Genomic DNA, 22,611 nt, shown 5'->3' with positions numbered 1-22,611 from the left:
GTGCATGTTTGTTAGCAAATGATAGAGTGAGTGTTTGTATGTGTGTTGGAGTATCAGTGAGCGTAGTGTGTAGGCCACTATGAGTGTGGATAGAGACAGTCAAAATTAAGAGTAAAATACAAAGCTCAACTCATATAGTCCCTGTAGCCATTTTTGTTATAGCTATTTAGGAATGTTATTGCATGGGGATAGAAGCTGTTCAAGAGCCTGTTGGTGTCAGACTTGATGCACCGGTTCCACTTGCCGTGCGGAAGCAGAGAGAACAGTCTATGGCTTGGGCGGTTGGAGTTTTAATGATTTTCTGGAACTTCCTTTCACACCGCCTGATATAGAGGTCCTGGATGGCAGGGAGCTCGACCCCAGTCGTGTACTGGGATGTCCTCACCCATCCTCTGTAGCACCATGCGATCGAGGTCGGTGATATTGCCATAGCAAGCAGAGATGCACAGTGAAGATGTTCTAAATTGTGCAGTTGTAGAACTTTTTGAGGATCTGAGGGCCCATGCCAAACAATTTCAAGCTCCTGAGTGGGAAGAGGCGCTGCCATGCCTTCTTCACGACTGTACGTGCATGGACCATTTCATATGTTTAGTGATTTGGAATCAAAGGAACTTGAAGCTCTCGACCCGCTCCACTACAGCCATGTCGATGTGGTTTTGGGTGTGCTCGCCCCCCACCCCCTTTCTTGGTCTTACTGACGTTGAGGGAGAGGTTGTTGTTCCGGCCCCACACTGCCAGGTCACTGACCTCCTCCCTGTAGGCTGTCTCATCAGCACTGGTGATCAGGCCTACCGCACCGTGTGTGAGCGAGAGTGTGAGTGTGAGCACACAGCACAATATTTGCACACAGATGATGAGTAAAACTCCATCAATACTCAGCAGATGACAAATCTGGCGTGAAGAAAACATCCTAATGCCACAGCTACAGTATCGTGATTAACGTTCTCCTTGCACTTTCAAGTGCTTCTCTCAAAAAGTTGTTGACAAAATGTGTCTTGGAAAGTAGGGGGTTATTTTCTGGCAATGTTTTTCAACTCCCTTGGAGACCAAAGTTTGCATACGCCAAGAATTGCCTGATTTCTTGGGTCTTAGAAAGTGTTTGTTGCGTTGATACCTTATTTTCTGTTGTGAGGCGCTACATTCCCTCTTCACCTGTCAAAATACAAAGAGCAAATTACTTGTTTCTTTGTTCTTTCATGTTTCCATCAAATAGCAAGCGTTCCTTCTTTGTCAGTCAGGGCAGACACGTTGATAGAAGCAATTTTCTGTTAAATGTTATTCGAGGCAAATGAAGGGATAGTAACAAACAATCTATGTAACTCAGTAGGTACTCAGCTGTCCAGCAACATTATTAATGCAGGTGATTCAGTTCCCCACAATAACTTTGGTCCAATGTTTACTGGTCATTTCATAATCTGTGATTGCACAGGGAAACATTGACACAATTCCTGCATGTTATTTACCAAGCAGGGTTGGATATATAGGGAAACCTCAGGAATTGTTATACAGAGGAGTTATACAGCTAGTTCTTCTAGATCAAGTTAGCAGGTAGGAGGTAGCTACATCATTAAAGGTAGTGAGGGCGCTGTGTAACCTTTCCTGAAGTCCACGCAGTTGTTTTTGAAGTCTATAACATGTATCTGGCTTATGGCTACAGATTCAAGAGTGCTAATTGACTTTTGGAAATTATGTTGACCTCCTCAGCTCCATTTAAACATGAGTGGTGCGTGTTGATTTGGAGGCCTCTAGTTAATTAGATTGTAGAGAGTGTGAAGAGAGTTCTGAAATGCAGCCCCGAATTCTAACCCTTGACCTCTGTAGCCAAGCAAGACTTGAGTCATCAGCACAAATTGCGATAAGAGTCTGTTGGAGTCTATGGAAAGTTATTCATTAAGATTGAGTGTGTCTCTCAATCAAGATTAAAAGTGTCTACCAGGAACATAACAGGCTGAAGGTTAGATGCTAAGCTATTCATGTATTGCTATTGATGTGTTCAATAATAACCAAAATGGTCAGGAAACCAGACAGAAATTGGCCTTGCCATATTCATTGGACAGACATATTGTACTTATATTGAATGGCATTTGGCTTCCAATCATTACCACCAAGGAACTGCTATTGTAAAGGGTGTGAATGGGAAGACGTCTCATGGACGTTTCTCATAATGTCTCTCCAATACATATAATGCTCTCTGTCTATGTTTGAGCAGTATATGAATTAATGTAAAATACAATTATAAGGAAGAAAATAACACTGACTCAAATAAGTTGTTACAACATGCTGAAGTGTCATTTTATGAGATGATGACTCGTTCTCCCCTTGTCTGTGTCTTGTGTTTTGTGTTGCCCTCCAGGTAAATGTGATGAAGCGTTGGCCACACCACTCTCTCACACAGCTTTTACCAGCTCTTCTGTGTACTCCAGTGGATATGGGGCTGGATACGCAAAGCTCAACAGGAGAGGAGGTATTAACAACTGAAACCCTAAGCTTTTATTCTGATCATCTCTGGTGATTATTTTAAGCCGCAGTCTCATTCACTTCACTCACATATTGTTTGCCACATAGGAGCAGAGGATACTGATGTTTCTAAACTCAGCAAAAAAAGAAACATCCTCTCACTGTCAACTGCATTTATTTTCAGCAAACTTACGTGTAAATATTTGTATGAACATAATAAGATTCAACAACTGAGACGTAAACTGAACAAGTTCCACAGACATGTGACTAACAGAAATGGAATAATGTGTCCCTGAACAAAGGGGGGTCAAAATCAAAAGTAACAGTCAGTATCTGGTGTGGCCACCAGCTGCATTAAGTACTCCAGTGCATCTCCTCCTCATGGACTGCACCATATTTGCCAGTTCTTGCTGTGAGATGTTACCCTACTCTTCCACCGAGGCACCTGTACGTTCCTGGACATTTCTGGGGGGAATGGCCCTAGCCCTCACCCTCCGATCCAACAGATCCCAGACGTGCTCAATGGGATTGAGATCCGGGCTCTTCGTTGGCCATGGCAGAACACTGACATTCCTGTCTTGCAGGAAATCACGCACAGAACGAGCAGTATGGCTGGTGGCATTGTGATGCTGGAGGGTCATGTCAGGATGAGCCTGCAGGAAGAGTACCACATGAGGGAGGAGGATGTCTTCCCTGTAATGCACAGCATTGAGATTGCCTGCAATGACAACAAGCTCAGTCCGATGATGCTGTGACAAACCGCCCCAGACCATGACGGTTCCTCCACCTCCAAATCGATCCCACTCCAGAGGCCTCGGTGTAACGCTCATTCCTTCGATGCTAAACCTAAATCAGACCATCACCCCTGGTGAGACAAAACCGCAACTCGTCAGTGAAGAGCACTTTTTGCCAGTCCTGTCTGGTCCAGTGACGGTGGGTTTGTGCCTACAGGCAATGTTGTTGCCGGTGATGTCTGGTGAGGACCTGCCGATTGCGGACAGTCTGAGCACTGATGGAGGGACTGTGCATTCCTGGTGTAACTCGGGCAGTTGTTGTTGCCATCCTGTACCTGTCCCGCAGGTGTGATGTTCAGATGTACCGATCCTGTGCAGGTGTTGTTACACGTGGTCTGCCACTGCGAGGACAATCAGCTGTCCGTCCTGTCTCCCTGTAGGGCTGTCTTAGGCGTCTCACAGTACCGACATTGCAATTTATAGACCTGGCCACATCTGCAGTCCTCATGCCTCCTTTCAGCATGCCTAAGGCACGTTCACGCAGATAAGCAGGGACCCTGGGCATCTTTCTTTTGGTGTTTTTCAGAGTCAGTAGAAAGGCCTAATCTTGGTATCATATAGGAGGCCGTTCACCCCGCTGTCATCCAGAGGGCGAGGTCAGTACAGGTGCATCAAAGCTGGGACCTAAAGACTGAAGAACAGCTTCTATCTCAAGGCCATCAGACTGTTAAACAGCCGTCACTAACATTGAGTGGCTGCTGCCAACATACTGAATCAAATCTCTAGCCACTTTAATAATTAAAAATTGGATGTAATAAATGTATCACTAGCTACTTTAAACAATGCCACTTTATTTAATGTTTACATACCCTACATTACTCATCTCATATGTATATACTGTACTCTATACCATCTACTGCATCTTCCCTATGCCGTTCGGCCATCGCTCATCCATATATTTTTACGTACATATTCTTATTCATTCCTTTACACTTGTGTGTATAAGGTAGTTGTTGTGAAATTGTTAGATTACTTGTTAGATATTACTGCATGGTCAGAACTAGAAGCACAAGCATTCCGCTACACTCGCATTAACATCTGCTAACCATGTGTATGTGACAAATCAAATTTGATTTAATTTGATTTAGTGTCCTAAGTTTTCATAACTGTGACCTTAATTGCCTACCGTCTGTAAGCTGTTAGTGTCTTAATGACCGTTCCACAGGTGCATGTTCATTAGTTGTTTATGGTTCATTGACCAAGCATGGGACCCTTTTCAATGAAGATATGTGAAATGATTTGGATTTTTACGAATTATCTTTGAAAGATAGGGTCCTGAAAAAGGGACATTTCTTTTTTTGCTGAGTTTATGTTAAATAGTTTAAGATTTGTGTGTGGAAGACACATGCAAATAAAATGATTTGCAAGTAGGTTAGAGTTGGCTATACAAGGTTATGGAGCTGGTTTAATTGTCTCTCTCAACCCTAGGTGCTGGAGGCTGGTCTCCTGTGGACACTGATCATTACCAGTGGCTGCAGGTGGACCTGGGAACCAGGAAGCAGGTCACCTCCATCGCCACACAGGGCAGGTACAGCAGCTCTGATTGGACAATGCAATACAGACTCCTGTACAGTGACACAGGAAGGAACTGGAGACCATATCTGCAAGATGGCAACATATGGGTGAGTTAATGATTTGAACCAAAGTGAAATAACAATGTTTTTAGTTTATAGAGAGAGTCGCATCTGTCCTTTCAAATGAGTCCATTAGACATTGATGATGTATCAAAGAGGTACACTACATGGCCAAAAGTGTGTGGACACCCCTTCAAATTAGTGGATTTGGCTATTTCAGCCACACCCGCTGCTGACAGGTGAATAAAACCGAGCACACATCCATGCAATTCCCATAGTCAAATATTGGTAGTAGAATGGCCTTACGGAAGAGCTCAGTGACTTTCAACGTGGCACCGTCATAGAATGCCACCTTTCCAACAGATCAGTTCGTCAAGTTTCTGCCCTGCTAGAGCTGCCCTGGTCAACTGTAAGTGCTATTCTTGTGAAGTGAAAATGTCTTGGAGCAACAACGGCTCAGCCACGGTAAGCTGCACAATATCACAGAACGGGACCTCCAAGTGCTGAAGCGCGTAGCGTGTAAAAATCGTCTGTCCTTGGTTGCAACACTCACTACCGAGTTCCAAACTGCCTCTGGAAGTAACATCAGCACAAGAACTGTTCATCGGGAGCTTCATGAAATGGGTTTCCATGGCCGAGCAGCCTAAGATCACTATGCGCAATGCCAAGCTCCGGCTGGAGTGGTGCTTCACCATCTGGCAGTCCGAAGGACAAATCTGGGTTTGGTAGATGCTAGGAGAAAGCAAACTGCCTCAATATATATTGCCAACCGTAAGGTTTGGTGGCAGAGGAATAATAGTCTGGGTCTGTTTTTCATGGTTCGGGCTAGGCCCCCCTCCCTAAATCTATAGCGTACAATGACATTCTAGACAATTCTGTGCGTCCAACTTTGTGGCAACAGTTTGGGTAAGGCCCTTTTCTGTTTCAGCATGACAATGCCCCCGTGCACAAAGCAAGGTCCATATAGAAATGGTTTGTCGAGATCGGTGTGGAAGAACTTGACTGGCTTGCACAGAGCCCTGATCTCAACTCCATCAAACACCTTTGGGATGAATTGAAATGCAGAGTGCAAGCCAGACCTAATCGCCCAACATCAGTCCGCAACCTCACTAATGCTCTTGTGGCTGAATTGAAGCAAGTCCACATACTGTTGGCCATGTAGTGTACCTACTCAATAAAAAATGAAAAGCTAGGCTTCAGGATATGGAACCTAAATATCCTGTTTTTGTTTGCTTGCCCAGGCATTTTCTGGCAACTCCAACAGTGAGAGTGTGGTCCGCCATGATCTGCAGCATGCAGTCATAACACGCTACGTGCGCATCATCCCACTGGAGTGGAGCGAAGAGGGGAGGATTGGCCTGCGAGTGGAGGTCTATGGCTGTTCTTACTGTGAGTGAATAGCAAACATCCATGCACAATCTCATGCTACTGTATTAGTTTATTGCAATCCTTTATTAACCAGAGAAATGGAACATGGAATCTCTGAACAAGGAACATGGAACAAGGAATCTCTGAACAAGGAGCATGGAACAAGGAATCTCTGAACAAGGAGCATGGAACAAGGAATATCTTCGAAAAGTGACTTTATTGCGTGCAGTTCGGATCATTTCTGTATGATGAAAATATTAGAATAATCAGGTGTTGGCCAAAATGGGCTTAATTAATATGTAAGACTGAAGGTTTAATTATCTTGGTATCATATGTCATATTTGTCAGGGGAGCGTATTAATATGCTCAGTAAAATACATTAATTGAGTTGAAATAATTAGATTACTGCTCTCCATGCCAACAGCCAAATTCACAGCTACAGGTTTTTGATAGAGTAGGAGATAGAGAACAGCTAGTTTACTTTGTCTGGTTTCTGTTCTTACCATGTACCACAGAAAAACAAGCTTGACTGATCAATTCCCTCCTTCAAAGTGTGCGCACGCCACGCTTTAAAAAGTCCCCAGCCACACAGCCCTTTGCTGTATCCATCCTATTCTGTATTACACGCTGTTGAATCTGATAGACAGGAAAAGCTGACTGTGAGAAACTTGTTTGCCCTAGTCCTTGACCTGTCCAGTTCCCCGTGGCACTTGTCCTTACTTACTGCATACACTCCATCCACAACCCTAAGATTGAACAGCAAATAGATGTAACCGAGCAGGGCCCTCTCCTGCCACCTCACCGATAGGGCTGGCTTACAGGACTGTCAGTGTTCTGAGCCCCCTGACCGGTTAAATCAGGGTAAAAAGATGAAAGCACTTTTGAAAGGAGAGAGTTGCCGCAGGGTGATATCACAATGCCGCCATGCTGCTGTCTAGGCACGTAAGCTGGCACATCTCAACAGACAGAATAGTCTTTGCAGCCAGGGTTATATGTCTTAGAGCATTTGAGTCATTTCTCCCTCAGTTGTTCTGTTCCTCCAATTATAAACAGAGAAATACGTATAAGCTGCCTCACTTTTTTACATCGCTTGTGATTGCAGTAGGTGATCTCTAAAGGACTTGTTTTTTCTTCTTAACACCCCTCTAACACATCATGTGAATAGCCTTGACATATGACAGTAGAAGTACAGTAATTGAGGGAATATTAAGCTCTGTATCCGTTATCACCATTCGGTGACCTCAGGGGCGGATGTGATCAACTTCGAAGGCCAGGGTGTGATCTCCTACCGCTTCAAGATGAAGAAGATGAAGATTTTGAAGGATGTCATCTCCCTGAAGTTTAAGACCACAGCCAGTAACGGTGTGCTCCTGCACGGGGAAGGACAGCAAGGAGACTATATCAGCCTGGAGCTGAAGAGATCCAAACTACTGCTCATGATCAACCTGGGTAATGGACCATTTCCAATCCTGTCTATGGGATACCTGTGTGCATCCAAAATGGCACCCTATTCCATATTTAGTCGTCTACTTTTGACCAAATGCAGTGCACTATATAAGGAACAGGGTGCTTTTTGGGACGCACACCTAGTGTACTATAATCGCTGATAATTTAGCTTCTTATGGTGGCTACTTAGGTCAGTTGATGAAACTTGATAAAATTCCTGCATATTTCTTAATATGACTGGCCCTTATGCATTATGCATTATACTTCTATTTCTTTTTGATGGATTTGAATATTGGTTGTTGTCAACAAGATAATTATTTATCACAGTAGCCTTCACAAATTAGAATTTGTACTATTTTTATCTCACTATGTCAGCCTGTTGTTTATAGGAACATTTTCCCCTTAAGCATTTTCTTAATAAAGTCGATCTGTTTATGTCTTGTAAACTTCAGGCAGCAATCAGTACGGCTCCATCCTCGGACACACCTCTGTGACAAGCGGAAGTTTATTGGATGATGACCACTGGCACTCCGTAATTATCGAGCGTTACCGACGGAATGTCAACTTTACCCTGGATCGCCACACACAGCACTTCCGCACCAACGGGGAATTTGATCATCTTGACCTGGACTATGAGGTAGGCTACAGTTATGTTGGATATTGTCTTAGTGATTCCTCCCATCGCATCCCTCCCTATCAGGGTTGTGGTCATTTCAATTTCAATTCCAGTCAAATCAGGAAGTTCACTGAAATTCCAATTCTCTTCAATGTTTTTCAATGAGGAAAAATGTGGAATTGGAATTTGGTTTACTTTCTGAATTGACTGGAATTGGAATGGAATTGACCCCAACCCTGGTTTATATATACATTTTGCAATATATACATTTTGCATTGTATATATCGTCTTAGTTCATTTCTTAATCCCTTCCTATAGAGTTGTATGTGTTGTCTATGTTCCTCTCTTCGCATCCCTCCCCACATTATGTAGTTGTATCGTATATCTCGAAATTATTGACACCATTGATAAAGATGCAAAAATGACTATAAAATAAATACTTCAAATACTGAGCTATATTGTATGCTCTGAAAATGTATATTATTTTAGAATAATACAGCTGCTCAGAGAAGGTATTTTGTTTAACAAGTAATTATTGACATCCCTGTTTTCAATACCTTTCAATACTTCACCTTGCGAGGATAATGGCATTGAGCCTTTTTCTAAAATGTTTTATGAGTTGGAGAACACATTGGGAGGGATATTAGACCATTCCTCCTTACAGAATCCTTCCTTCCTTGATATCTTTCGTTTGTGCTTACGGACTGTTCAATTCAAACCACAGGTTTTCAAAGGGTTTCAAGTCTGGAGACTGAATTAGCCATTGCAAAATGTTGATTTTACGGCCAATTAACAATTTCTTTGTGGATTTTGATGTGTGCTTGGGGCTATTACATTGCTTTAAGATCCACTTGAGGCCAAGTTTCAGCCTCCTATCAGAGGCAACCAGCTTTTTGGCTTAAATGTCCTGATACTGGGTAAAGATCATGATGCTGTTGACCTTAACAAGGGCCCCAGGATAATAGTTACAACTGAAGACACTTTACATAATATATACCGGATGTGATTAAGTACTATCTATCCAGATGTAATATATATCAAATACATATATTTTTGCTATGTAACAAAAAAGTGCAATGTATGTCAAATGTGTGTAGAATGTACACTACCACTCAAAGGTTTGGGTCCACTTAGAAATGTCCTTGTTTTTGAAAGACAATAATTTTTTGGGGCCATTAAAATACCATAAAATTTATCAGAAATACAGTGTAGACATTGTTAATGTTGTAAATGACTATTATAGCTGGAAACGGCAGATTTTTTAAATGGAATATCTACATAGGTGCACAGAGGACCATTATCAGCAACAATCACTCCTGTGTTCCAATGGCACGTTGTGTTAGCTAATCCAAGTTTATCATTTTACAAGGCTAATTGATCATTAGAAAACCCTTTTGCAGTTATGTTAGCACAGCTGAAAACTGTTGTGCTGATTTGGATTAGCTAACACCACATGCCATTGGAACACAGGAGTGATGGTTGCTGATAATGGGCCTCTGTAAGCCTACGTAGATATTCCATTTAAAAATTAACAATGTCTATGCTGTATTTCTGATCAATTTGATGTTATTTTAATGGACAAAAATGTGATTTTCTTTCAAAAACAAGGACATTTCTAAGTGACCCCAAACTTTTGAACGGTAGTGTAAATGTAACAAAAAAGAAAAAGCTGTAAAAACCAAGTTATTTTTGTCCTCCAAAGAGGGGGGTCGTGGATGGAAGCAAAATAGACCCGTAACATCAAAGATCCACCACCATATTTTACAGTAGATATGGGGTTCTTTTCTGCTCATATATTCTAATTTCGACACCAAACTGGTGTGCACGGCTAAAGAAATCTACTTTCTTGTCATCCAATGAATGTAAACGGCTGGAGTTTGCTAAACGGCATTGGCATGGATTGGAACTGGTGCTTTGGTCTGATGTCATGAAAATAGAGCTCTTTGGCCAAAAACCTGGTTGCCTCTGCCAGGCTGAAACTTGGCCACAAGTAGATCTTCCAGCAAACAAGAGCCCCAAGCACACATCAAAAACCACAAAGAAGTGGTTAATTGGCCACAAAATCAACATTTTGCAATGGCCATCTCAGTCTCCGTAATGATCTAAGATCCCTCCCAATGTGTTTTCCAACTCGTTAAACATTTTATAAAACGTCTCAGTGCCATTATCCTTGTAAGGTGCGGTTTTGAAAGTTATTTAAACAGGGTTGTCAGTCATTTTGATCCCTACCTTTTGGAGGGAAAAAAGTATTACTTGTTAAACAAAATGTTTTTCTCTTGAGAAATTGTATTTGTATAAAATAATATACTTTTGCAATTTCTTTGGCATAAACTATAGCTCAGTGTTTGAATTCGTTTTTTTTTACAGTCGTTTTTGCTAAACTTCATAAAGGGTATCAATAATTTCGAACCACACTGTATATTGCTTATTCTCTTCATCCCTACATATGTATTGTATATTGTCCTGGTTCATTTCCTCACATCCCGCCCTATCTCTATGAGAGTTCCTGTGAGTCATGTTACTCGGAAGTCTGTGTGAAGATGTGTTAGTTCACAGATGCTAAGTCAGAGCAAGCCCTCTGTACTGCGGCTCCCCTGTGATTACAGAACTTAACTTTTAGGTTTGTCTGTGTAATTATCAGTGTGCGATACTGAAGGAAATTACTTTGCCTCCGCAAGGAAGGAGAGGGAAAAACCACAACACCATACACTCATTATAAAGTGGAGATTAATGCAATCAGGCACAAGTGAAAACCAATATATTCTCTGAAGGGATATATGCTGCTGTATTGATTTGATTCAAAGCGACAAATGGCTCTGAGATGTGGCTCCTGCTGCCGAGCCTCTTCAACTAAAACTTGACCCCATTTCCTCTTCTCCTTCCTGTGTCCTCCAGATCAGCTTTGGAGGCATGCCTGTCTCTGCCAAGCCCAGCTCGGGAGGCAGGGAGAACTTTGTTGGTTGCATGGAGGGCATCACCTACAACGGAGATAACATTACCAACCTGGTCAAGAGAAAGAAAATTGATACTTCAAGTTTTGTAAGAACATTTCTGTCATTTTTTGTATACCTGAGTGTCATCTTTACTACTTGGTTTGTGATTCACTAGTATACCTTGAAAACATAAACGTTAGGAACAGCCATGTATTTGTGATTACCTATTTGGAAAGGCCAGTGACACAACACCTCACTGCAATACAATTCAATATAATTTCCCTTTTTCACTGAGGCGCTAATAAAACAGGCTTTAGTGCATCTATAAATCACACTCCTAGGGGAAAAAAGGTGATATCTAGAACCTAAAATGGTTCTTTGGCTGTCCCCATAGGAGACCCCTTTGAAGAACCATTTTTGGTTCCAGGTAGAACTCTTTTGGGTTCCGTGAAGAACCCTTTCCACAGAGTGTTCTACATGGAACCCAAAGGGGTTCTACTTGAATCCAAAAAGGGTTATCCTATAGGGACAGCCGAACCCTTTTTTCTAGGGGTGCAGAAGTGAAGAAACTCTTACCTTGTGGTGATGATGTCGGAAAACAAATACATTTCTTAGAAGTAATATGCTGAATAAAAGAGTATTCCATGCAATGGGATTGAACCCAATAAATGTGTCAAGCTTCAGAAGCCCTCAGCATAGGGTTTAAAGCAATTACTGCTCTGTTGTCAATGGTGTGTGATGGTGTGTGAGCCATTACTGCACTAAAGTATGGATCTAACCATTGTTATTGATTTCACTTCTTATCTGCCTCTTAGCCCTGTTTTTTTTTCTGTGAGCAAATGGGTTTACCAAACTGTGGGATATCCACAAAGTTTCTTGGTGTTGGATTGCATGCTTTGCTTTCAGCACAAGTAGAGGGAGAAAGATCAGCTTTGATGAGGAGAGCAGATGAAAACGGTTTTAGTCAAGTGCTGTATGATGAGTGTTTTTCTGTGTTGGAAATAATGCAGGCGCTTGCATTTTCCAATGCATTAAACCCCAACATTTACATCTAAAAAGCACTTTAGGCTTTCTGATGTATCTCTTATGCAAAATATATGCTAACCAGAGGAGGCTGCTGGAAAGAGTTATAGGAGGGTGGGCTCATTGTAATGGCTGGAATGGAATAAATGGCTCATGACAATGAGCCTGTCCTCCTATAGCTCCCCCCACCAGCCTCCACTGATGCTAACTATATTTATATGGTTGTGCTAATGTCGTGAGTTTAAATCAAGAGGGAAAGCTGCCTTAACTTGTATAACTGTTTGCTGTCATACTTTCTATCCCCCTTACAGAGGAACCTGACGTTCTCCTGCAGCGAGATGCACTCCTTCCCTGTGTTCTTCAACGCCACCAGCTTCCTGCGTCTCCCGGGGCTGCAGGACAGCGACACCCTGTCGGTCAGCCTGTCCTTCCGGACGTGGAACCCCAGCGGCCTGCTCTTCTACACGGCCCTGGCTGATGGCGTGGTGGAGGTGGGCCTCACAGAGGGAAAAGTCACCGTCTACATCAACGTTGCCCAGAAGAAAAACACACGTATAGACATCTCCTCAGGTATGGTCTAGTTAGTACGGCCATGCTGGCTAATGCACTAAAGTAGACGTGTTCATTTAGACCAAAGACCCTCCCCTCCCTTCATTAATTCATTCTCTCTATCAATTTGGGGAGGCTCTCCCCATGAGGGTCTTCCGTAGCTGAAGCTCTGTCTGTTAGGCCCTGTGTTCTCAGTCTTTCTCAGAATTTCTAGTTGGTTTTCTGATGTTTCAGTAATTGCAGTTGTCTGCTCATCACCCACCTTGACTGATTCATAACGCCATATTGTTCTGTCTGTGGTCTCTGTTCAGGTTCGGGGCTCAACGACGGCCAGTGGCACAACGTCTACCTTCATGCTCTGGAGAACTACGCCATGCTGACCATTGATGGTGACGAGGCATCCACTGTCAGAACGGTCATTCCCATTCAGATCAGAACAGGGGGACAATACTACTTTGGAGGTACTTACAGAGATGGCTTATAACAGAGCCATATACAGTACATGTATCTCTGTACCGGTATATGGCTCTGTTGTATAATGTATAAGCCCTTGTTATGGGCTTTGACACATACTTATTCATTATTGCATTTCCCTTAATTCAGTCTGACAAACACTATTGTGATTTTTTGATTGCACATGGGTTTTTGTGTGTTTGATGGCAGGCTTTGTCATTAAATCCTCTTTGTTACTTTTGATTGGTTGCCTTTTTGTTGTCTTTGTGTTTTGATTGCCTTTGAAGTACTGTAGTTGCCTTTAAGAGGGTGTATTAAATATTGAATGAAAGCTCCATAATGTTTTAAACCAAAACACAATGCTCATATAATTAATGTTGCTTAATACCTGAACTGTGTCTCAAAACTTTACTTTTCAAACAGAAAGCGCAGTCTTGACCATATGAAAAACTTTTGTACCTTTTTCCTGTTGTCCTCCTGTAGGCTACTTCCTGCGTACCAACACGCCCCCTGCCCAGCGCTCTTTCCAGGGCTGTATGCAGCTGATCCACGTGGACGACCAGCTCGCTGACCTGGTGGCTGTAGAGCAAGGCAACATGGGAACCTTTGAGAATGTCAGCCTGGATATGTGTGCCATCATAGACAGGTAATATTTTATACCATTTATACCATGACCCTTGCTTAGCTGACTTATTCAAACCAGACTTTTTTCTTTGCTGTTGATCATGAAAGTAAAAGTATAAATGCGTGCTATAACCTTACCTGAGGGGCTACCTATAACCTTACCTGAGGGGCTACGCATGCTTCTTGGGCACACGTCGCACTGTCTATTCAAAAAGGCAGCACGGGTCCCACCAACTGCACCATCGTGTGGACCGAGAGGCTTTGTCTCTCAGTGAGAGGTGAGTATCGGGTATAAGTATGAAGACCAAGCAGTCGTCTCACACAGAGAAAATGAAAAGGAAAATGCCACACACTGCTGTTCATGCTCCCAGGTGATTTTATTGATACGTTTCGACCCCTTAGGTCTCACACAGGGACACAGCGAGAGGCGGGGATCAGCGGATCACACAAGGCTTTGGTATAGGATGTCTTAGTGTGCAATCTCTGTGTTCCTGCTGGTAAATGCACGCGTACACAAGCACACAGCCACACAGGCGCACATCCCCAAAGCTAAGCTCATTAAAACCATGAAGTGGAAAAGCACTGCTCCTCCTGAGATATGGAAATGCAATTTCACCGAAAGGTTACTCAAAATATGGATATGCGCTAACATTCTTATCCGGATAAACTAATTAAATTCATTCTCACAGTATGTGGGTTCACTCCAACACATGGTTCTGGTTCATAAATGGAATCTTATCTCTGTTTCTTATTCTCCGCTAGTGATTAGGAGTCAAACTGTAGATCCCATTAATCCAACCTTATGTTCCGGAATTGTTAACGACACCATTTGAAATGTCAGAGTAAGACATTTTCAGAAAAGTTAAAGACAGTCATGCGGATTTGTTTTCATCTTGAAGTTGGAATCCGTTGCGGTGAAACTGCCACGTCTGTTTGCGATATTACAAAGACATTACTTCAAACAACAAACACTGTTTGAGACAATCATTGCACATCACTGCACATGCAATAGAACAGCAGAGTGTGAATATATATATATATATATTACGTTGCTCAATGCTCATATCCTCCTTTTCAAAAACAAAAACAAAACAATAATAAAAGAGCCTGTGACGCTGTTTCGCCTAATGCGGATCTCAGCTTCACCATCAGACGTCAAAGCAAACTTGATTATTATTCTAGGGAGATTTGTGTAGTATGTATGTATGATATATCCATTTATGATTGAATACTCTTGATGTGTGGTTCATTTGGCTTATGTATTTGTCACGTTCTGACCTTATTTCCTTTGTTATGTCTTTGTTTTAGTATGGTCAGGGCGTGAGTTGGGTGGGTTGTCTATGTTAGTTTTTCTATGATTTGCTATTTCTGTGTTTGGCCTGGTATGGTTCTCAATCAGAGGCAGCTGTCAATCGTTGTCCCTGATTGAGAACCATATTTAGGGAGCCTGTTTTCTATTGTGTTTCGTGGGTGATTATTTTGATTATTTTATATTATTCTGTGTTTTATTTCACCTTTCAGGACTGTTTCGTGTATCGTGTTTTGTTCGAGTATTCGTTTTCATTAAAAGGCATAATGAATACTTACCACGCTGCACCTTGGTCCTCCTCTCTTTCTCCCAACGACGAACGTTACAGAATCACCCACCACCAAAGGACCAAGCAGCGTGGTAAGGAGCAGCGCTATCTGGAGGAGGTTACAACATGGGACGAAATAGAGAGGTGGTCGGTCGACCCAGGGAGAGTGCCGGAGCCCGCCTGGGATCCTCTGGAACAATGTGAGGAGAGATACCGGAGAATGGAGTTGGCACAGGCGGTCAAGGAAGCCCAAGAGGCAGCCCCAAAAATGTATTGGGGGGTGGCACACGGGGAGTGTGGCTAAGTCAGGTAGGAGACCTGAGCCAACTCCCCGTGCCTACCGTGGAAAGAGGTGGACCGGGCAGGCACAGTGTTATGCTGTGAGGCGCACAGTGTCCCCGGTGCGCAGGCATAGCCCGGTGCGGTACATAGCAGCGCCTCGTATCGGCCGGGCTAGAGTGGGCATCGAGCCAGGTGCCATGAAGCCGGCTCAGCGCATCTGGTCTCCAGTGCGTCTCCTCAGGCCGGGGTAAATAGCACCAGCCCTACGCATGGTGTCCCCGGTTCGCCAGCACAGCCCAGTGGGGGCTATTTCACCTCGCCGCACTGGCCTGGCTACGGGGAAGATTCAGCCAGGTAGGGTTGGGCAGGCTCGGTGCTCGAGAGCTCCAGTGCACCTTCACGGTCCGGTCTATCCGGTGCCACCTCCATGCACCAGCCCTCCGGTGGCAGCCCCCCGCACCAGGCGGTCTCTCCGTCTCCTCCCTACAGGTGCTCCCGCATGTCCAGCGCTGCCAGAGTCTCCCTCCAGTCCGGATCTGCCAGAGTCTCCCTCCAGTCCGGATCTGCCAGAGTCTCCCTCCAGTCCGGTTCTGCCAGAGTCTCCCTCCAGTCCGGATCTGCCAGAGTCTCCCTCCTGTCCTGAGCTGCCAGAGTCTCCCGTCTGTCCTGAGCTGCCAGAGTCTCCCGTCTGTCCTGAGCTGCCAGAGTCGCCCGTCTGTCCTGAGCTGCCAGAGTCGCCCGTCTGTCCTGAGCTGCCAGAGTCGCCCGTCTGTCCTGAGCTGCCAGTGCCGCCTGTCAGTCAGGAGCTGCCAGAGCCGCCCGTCAGTCAGGAGCTGCCAGAGCCGCCCGTCAGTCAGGAGCTGCCAGAGCCGTCCGTCAGTCAGGAGCTGCCAGAGCCGTCCGTCAGTCAGGATCTGCCAGAGCCGTCCGTCAGCCAGCAGCTGCCGGAATCGCCCGTCACGGCGTTGCTGCCGGAATCGCCCTTCTCTCCGGTGCTGCCGGAGTCTCCCGCCTGTCCGGTGCTGCCGGAGTCTCCCGACCGTCCGGTTCTGCCGGAGTCTCCCGTCCATTCGACCCGTGGCTAGGGTCCCCAGTCCGAGGTCGGCGGCGAGGGTCACCGCTCTAAAGAGGCCACGGAGGCGGGCTAAGAGGCGGACAAGGACTATGGTGGAGTGGGGTCCACGTCCCGCGCCAGAGCCGCCACCGTGGACAGACACCCACCCAGACCCTCCCATACAGGTTCAGGTTTTGCGGCCGGAGTCCGCACCTTTGGGGGGGGGGGGTTACTGTCACGTTGTGACCTTAGTTATTTTGTTTATGGAGCCTGTTTAGGGAGCCTGTTTTCTATTGTGTTTCGTGGGTGATTATTTTCTGTTCTGTGTTTTATTTCACCGTTCAAGACTGTTTCGTTTATCGTGTTTTGTTGTTTTGTTCGAGTATTCATTTTCATTAAAAGTCATAATGGAATATTTACCACGCTGCACCTTGGTCCTCCTCTCTTTCTCCCAATGACGAACCACAAATTTCTCCACAAATTTCTCTCGCATTAAATATAAATAAATGCATATTTACAGAATTGTGGCGATGATATCCTCAGTCTAAACAATGCTACCAGGGGGAATTCACCTACCTTCAATTGGAACTTCATGTTACTACAGCCCTTTGATCACACCAGCAGGTTTAATGCTTTTAACGTTGGGTGTCTGGGGAGACACTGACCGACACATAGGTGTAGGGGGTCCCTGACCTGGAAATGAACTAGTACAGTGATAAAGTGATAGACCGTACCATTCACCACACTGTGGTATCAAACATAAAGTACCAGTCAAAGGTTTGGACACACCTACTCATTCCAGGTATTTTGTACTATTTTCTACATTGTAGAATAATAGGGAATACATCAAAACTATGAAATCCCACGTATGGAATCATGTAGTAACCAAAAAAGTGTTAAACAAATAAAAATACACTTTATATTTGTCACAGCCGTCAAAAGAAGTGGACCAAGGTGTAGCGTGGTGAGCGTACATTTTCCTTTTTATTTCAAAATGTCGCCAACAAAAAACAAACGAGAAAACAACCCTGAAGCTTACAGGGCATTAGTGCCACAAACAAAGTTAACTACCCACAAAGACAGGTGGGATAAAGGGCTGCCTAAGTATGGTTCCCAATCAGAGACAACGATAGACAGCTGTCCCTGATTGAGAACCATACCCGGCCAAAACAAAGAAATACAAACATAGAACATAGAATGCCCACCCCACATCACACCCTGACCTAAACAAATTGAGAAATATGACGGCTCTCTAAGGTCAGGGCGTGACAATATTTTAGATTTTTCAAAGTAGCCACCCTTTGCCTTGGTGACAGCTTTGCACATTCTAGGTATTCAGCCAGCTTCATGAGTTAGTCACCTGGAATGCATTTAAATTAACAGGTGTGCCTTGTTAGAAGTTAATTTGTGGAATTGCTTTCCTTAATGCATTTGGGCCTATCAGTTGTGTTGTGACAAGGTAGAGGTGGTATACAAAAGATAGCTCTATTTGGTAAAAGACCAAGTCCATATTATGTCAAGAACAGCTCAAATAAGCAAAGAGAAATGACAGTCCATAATTTTTTTAAGACATGAAAGTCAGTCAATATGGAAAATTTCAAGAACTTTATACGTTTCTTCAAGTGCCGTCGCAAGAACCATCAAGCGCTATGATGAAACTAGCTCTCATGAAGACCGCCACAGGAAAGGTAGACCCAGAGTTCATTAGAGTTAACAGCACCTCAGATTTCAGACAGTAACAGATCTCAACATGAACTGTTCAGATGAGACTTTGTGAATCAGGCCTTCAGGGTCGAATTTTTGCGAAAGAAAACACTAGTAAAGGACACCAATAAGAATAAGAGACTTGCTTGTGCCAAGAAACATGAGCAATGGACATTAGACCGGTGGAAATCTGTCCAATTTGAGATTATTTTGTTCCATCTGTAGTGCTTTTTTGAAATGCAGAGTAGGTGAACGGAGGATCTCTGCATGTGTGGTTCCCACCATGAAGCATGGAGGAGGAGGTGTGATGGTGTGGGGGTGCTTTGCTGGTGACGCTGTCTGTGATTTATTTAGAATTCAAGGCACATTTAACCAGCATGGCTACCATATCATTCTGCAGCGATATGCCATCCCATCTGGTTTACGCTCAGTGGGACTATCATTTGTTTTTCAACAGGACAATGACCCAACAGACCTCCAGGCTGTGGAACGGCTATTTGACCTGGAATGAGAGTGATGGAGTGCTGTATCAGATGACCTGGTGTAACGTCTGCTTCCAACTCACACTCTCCAACACATAGATCCCTGAACGCATCTCACTCTCCAGATCCCAATCACCTGAATTCTGATCACCTGTTCACACACCTGTATTCCATTTACATACAGTATTTAGTTCAGTTCTTTGCACCCCATCATTGTGAGGTATTGCTTGTTTTTGTACATATACTATTCGAAGCTCTGTTTATTTCTGTGTTAGTCCTCACGTGTATCGTAGTTTTTGGCCATCCTCACTAACAAAGCCTTTTTGCCTATTCCCTACTTGTACTTTTGCCTATCAAATTTCCTGTCATCAACCTCTTGCCTGATCTCCTGGACTACGATATTAGCCTTTTCACTGCCTGTACTGTTACTTTTTTGGAGTCCCTTTGTATGACCTTCTGCCTGCCCCTGGACACAGCTACCTGCTTCCTCCTGTGGTCCTTTACTAATAAACACCTGTTGCACCCTGCGCTTGAAACCAGCACTCTGTCTCCCATTGTACTCATTACACCTGGTGTCATGACTTCTGCCAAAGTCTATGCCTCTCCTTGTTCGTGCGGTGCTCGGCGGTCGACGTCGCCGGTCTTCTAGCCATCGCCAATCCATTTTTCATTTTCCATTTGTCTTGTCTTGTTTTCCCACACACCTGGTTCTCATTTCCCTCATTATGTGTTGTGTATTTAACCCTCTGTTTCCCTCATGTCTTTGTGTGGTATTGTTTATTCTGTTTCATGTATTGCGTACATTAGTCTGTTGCACTGGGTTATGTTAACCCGCATTGATATTTCGTGTTCACTTTGCCGTGTGCTTTTGGTTCGCCAAAATAAAAGGCTCCGTTGGCTACACCATATCTGCTCTCCTGCACCTGACTCCTTTACAACTATTTACGCATACCTGACACCTGGCCTCCACAATCACCCGACCTCAACCCAGTTGAGATTGTTTGGGATGAGTTGGACCGCAGAGTGAAGAATCAAGAATATAAAAAATATTTTGATTTGTTTAACACTTTTTTGGTTACTTCGTGATTCCATATGTGTCGTTTCCTAGTTTTGATGTCTTCACTATTATTCTACAATGTGGAAAAAAGTAAAAAATAAAGAAAAACCCTTAAATGAGTAGGTGTGTCCAAACTTTTGACTGGTACTGTACATGGAAAAAAAGGTCACAAACCTCCTCACAGCTCTGGCTGATTACTGTCACGACACAGAGACACCACAGTGATATTTAACCCCAGTTGTCTCACTAAGGTCAGCGTATTTCAATTAGACAGCACTTCTTCGCCATGTGAATATGATTTGAAGAAGTACCAAATGTATGCAGCCTCAAATTAATTTGTTTTTGAGGGTAGATGATATTTGCAGGATGCACACTACGAAAGTTATTATCCCTACAATCTTTTCTGTCCCATCTGTACAGATGTAGGATCTTAATTTGATCACTCTGTTGCAGGAGAATGTGTAATCTATTTGAGGTTTAAAAAGGCTTCTGATGTTTGTCATTTCTTTTATGAAATTTCATACTTAATTTTCCCTTATGAAAAATGTATCAACCCCTACAAAATTGTTCATTAATTATAATCCACATAAGAATTCACATTACCTGTTGCTGCAGGATTATTTTCCTGCTGTAGCAGACTGGCTCAAATTATGATCCTACATCTGTAGTTTCACAAATGTCAAAGTAGTTCAATTATCGGTCACTTCTGCTACTTCATCATGTGATCTACCCCCCCCCCCCCCCCCCCCCCCCCCCCCAGATGTGTCCCTAACCACTGTGAACATGGAGGCCGCTGCACTCAGACCTGGGACAGTTTCAGGTGCTCCTGCAATGGGACAGGCTACACTGGGGCTACATGCCATACCTGTAAGTATCCTCCTCCTCAGCCTATCAAGACATCTTCATACAGTATATGGACATCTTCATCTATGATCTCTCATTATTCATACCCTCAGGGACCCATCTGAAACATCAGTTACATTTTTGCACATTCACCTCACTGACATTAAAACCACATGGGGAAACTCCTGGATTTATAATGATGAATAAGTAATTCTGCTGTAATGTAAACTCCATAATACATGTGGCTTCCTCTCGCGTATGAATTCCTCTTCTCCAGCCGTGTATGAACAGTCCTGTGAGGAATACAAACATCTTGGTAAAACATCTGGCACGTACTGGATCGACCCTGATGGGAGTGGTCCCGTAGGCCCCTTCAAAGTCAACTGCAACATGACTGGTAAGAGTACAGTACCTCCCAAGCCTACCAAACAGAAAATCCACTTAACCATTATGGCATCAGATGATTTTGTCCCATCCGAGCAGGCAAATCTGGTTGAAATTATATCATTATAACCAGAATACAACAAAATCTGGTGTTTGGTTGTAATTTGGGGTGGCAGGTAACCTAGACCTTAGCGAGGCGGGCCAGCAACCGGAGGACTTCAATTTTCTGTGGACTGCAAGGAAAATTGATCAATAAAGTATTGTTCTTCTTCTGGTTGTAGTAACATCATGGCAACCAGTTTTGACCACTGGGATAGCTGACCTACATTTTGTTCCTCTCCTGTAAATATTGGTCATGCTGACTGGTTTTTGATGGTGTTGTTGACTATGTTGCAGAGGACAAGGTGTGGACTACAGTGAGAAACAACCTGTCTCCCCAGACCTCAGTGAGTGGCTCAGACTTGGAGAGGAAGGCTTTGCTGCAGCTCAACTACAACATGTCCACAGAGCAGGTGACCTTACTACCTTATGACCCGATGACATCATCACCCATTCATGATGGAACCAGCTCAATGGAAAAGAAACATGGATTTTATGGGCAGGTTTAACGGACACAAAGTCTAGTTTTGGACTGAGAACCATGCTCAATGGAGAAACTCCATGGTTATTTTCTTTGTGTCGAGAAACCAGCCCTATGTGTATTTTAAATGTTACTGTCGAAGGCACTAGCTAGCTACATTGTTTATTAAAGATGTTCTCTCAGTGTATTTTCACTCAGCTCTGCTTACGATCCCTCAATTACTAAATGTTATGCATTCTGCTTTGCTCAAGCCCTGTTTTCTCTCCCTGTGACAGGTGACAGCCATCACGAGCAGTGCAGAGTACTGTGAACAGCATGTAGCCTACGCCTGTCGAATGTCTCGACTGCTCAATAACCCAGGTAAAGAGGACTTTGTGTGTTTTTTGGTGTTTGTATGTGTTTTTGTGTGCTCATATGTATATCTGAGAAAAGGATCTGTTTCTAAAGGGAAATACTATTATTTCCAACAAAGACACACTAATTTATGCATTTGCAGAAATAATATGCCAAGAATATGCCGTCTTCTCTTTTCCCTTCCCAGTGTTTGTTTTTGATGAATGTTCATTTAAGTGTTGTCAGATTGTATAGCAGATGGTTATTAGCATTTGGGCGACAAATCTAGAATATTCTTATCTATTTTATTTGGCAAGTGTTTCACAAGATGAGAAGGCAAGCAGGCGTACATTAGATAGCGTCACAGTAGTTGTCATCCCTTGTCATTACTCACAGAAGAGAGCCAAGCGCTTATTGCAGTGGCTCTCTTCCCATCTCATGGAAAAGAGGAATACTATCTGTGGCAACTGGAACTGTT

The 22,611-nt window shown here is 43.6% G+C and overlaps 1 protein-coding gene across 1 annotated transcript in view; it reads left to right on the top strand.

Moving 5' to 3' along the window:
- Positions 1-22,611, top strand: part of LOC109872204 (contactin-associated protein-like 2) — a 55,396-nt gene that overhangs the window by 10,740 nt on the left and 22,045 nt on the right. The window contains exons 2-14 of the mRNA XM_031806937.1: positions 2,354-2,464; positions 4,680-4,873; positions 6,067-6,214; positions 7,439-7,642; positions 8,092-8,276; positions 11,151-11,294; positions 12,523-12,781; positions 13,072-13,221; positions 13,697-13,859; positions 20,754-20,860; positions 21,114-21,233; positions 21,617-21,732; positions 22,076-22,160. Of these exons, the coding sequence (XP_031662797.1) occupies positions 2,354-2,464; positions 4,680-4,873; positions 6,067-6,214; positions 7,439-7,642; positions 8,092-8,276; positions 11,151-11,294; positions 12,523-12,781; positions 13,072-13,221; positions 13,697-13,859; positions 20,754-20,860; positions 21,114-21,233; positions 21,617-21,732; positions 22,076-22,160 (1,986 nt within the window). The remainder of the gene's footprint in view (positions 1-2,353; positions 2,465-4,679; positions 4,874-6,066; positions 6,215-7,438; positions 7,643-8,091; positions 8,277-11,150; positions 11,295-12,522; positions 12,782-13,071; positions 13,222-13,696; positions 13,860-20,753; positions 20,861-21,113; positions 21,234-21,616; positions 21,733-22,075; positions 22,161-22,611) is intronic.

This window comes from Oncorhynchus kisutch, linkage group LG27 (assembly GCF_002021735.2).
Source record: "Oncorhynchus kisutch isolate 150728-3 linkage group LG27, Okis_V2, whole genome shotgun sequence".
In the NCBI taxonomy this organism is placed as follows: Eukaryota; Metazoa; Chordata; class Actinopteri; order Salmoniformes; family Salmonidae; genus Oncorhynchus; species Oncorhynchus kisutch.
Note: the sequence above shows the minus strand (reverse complement) of the source record. Positions and strands in the feature narration are given on the sequence as shown.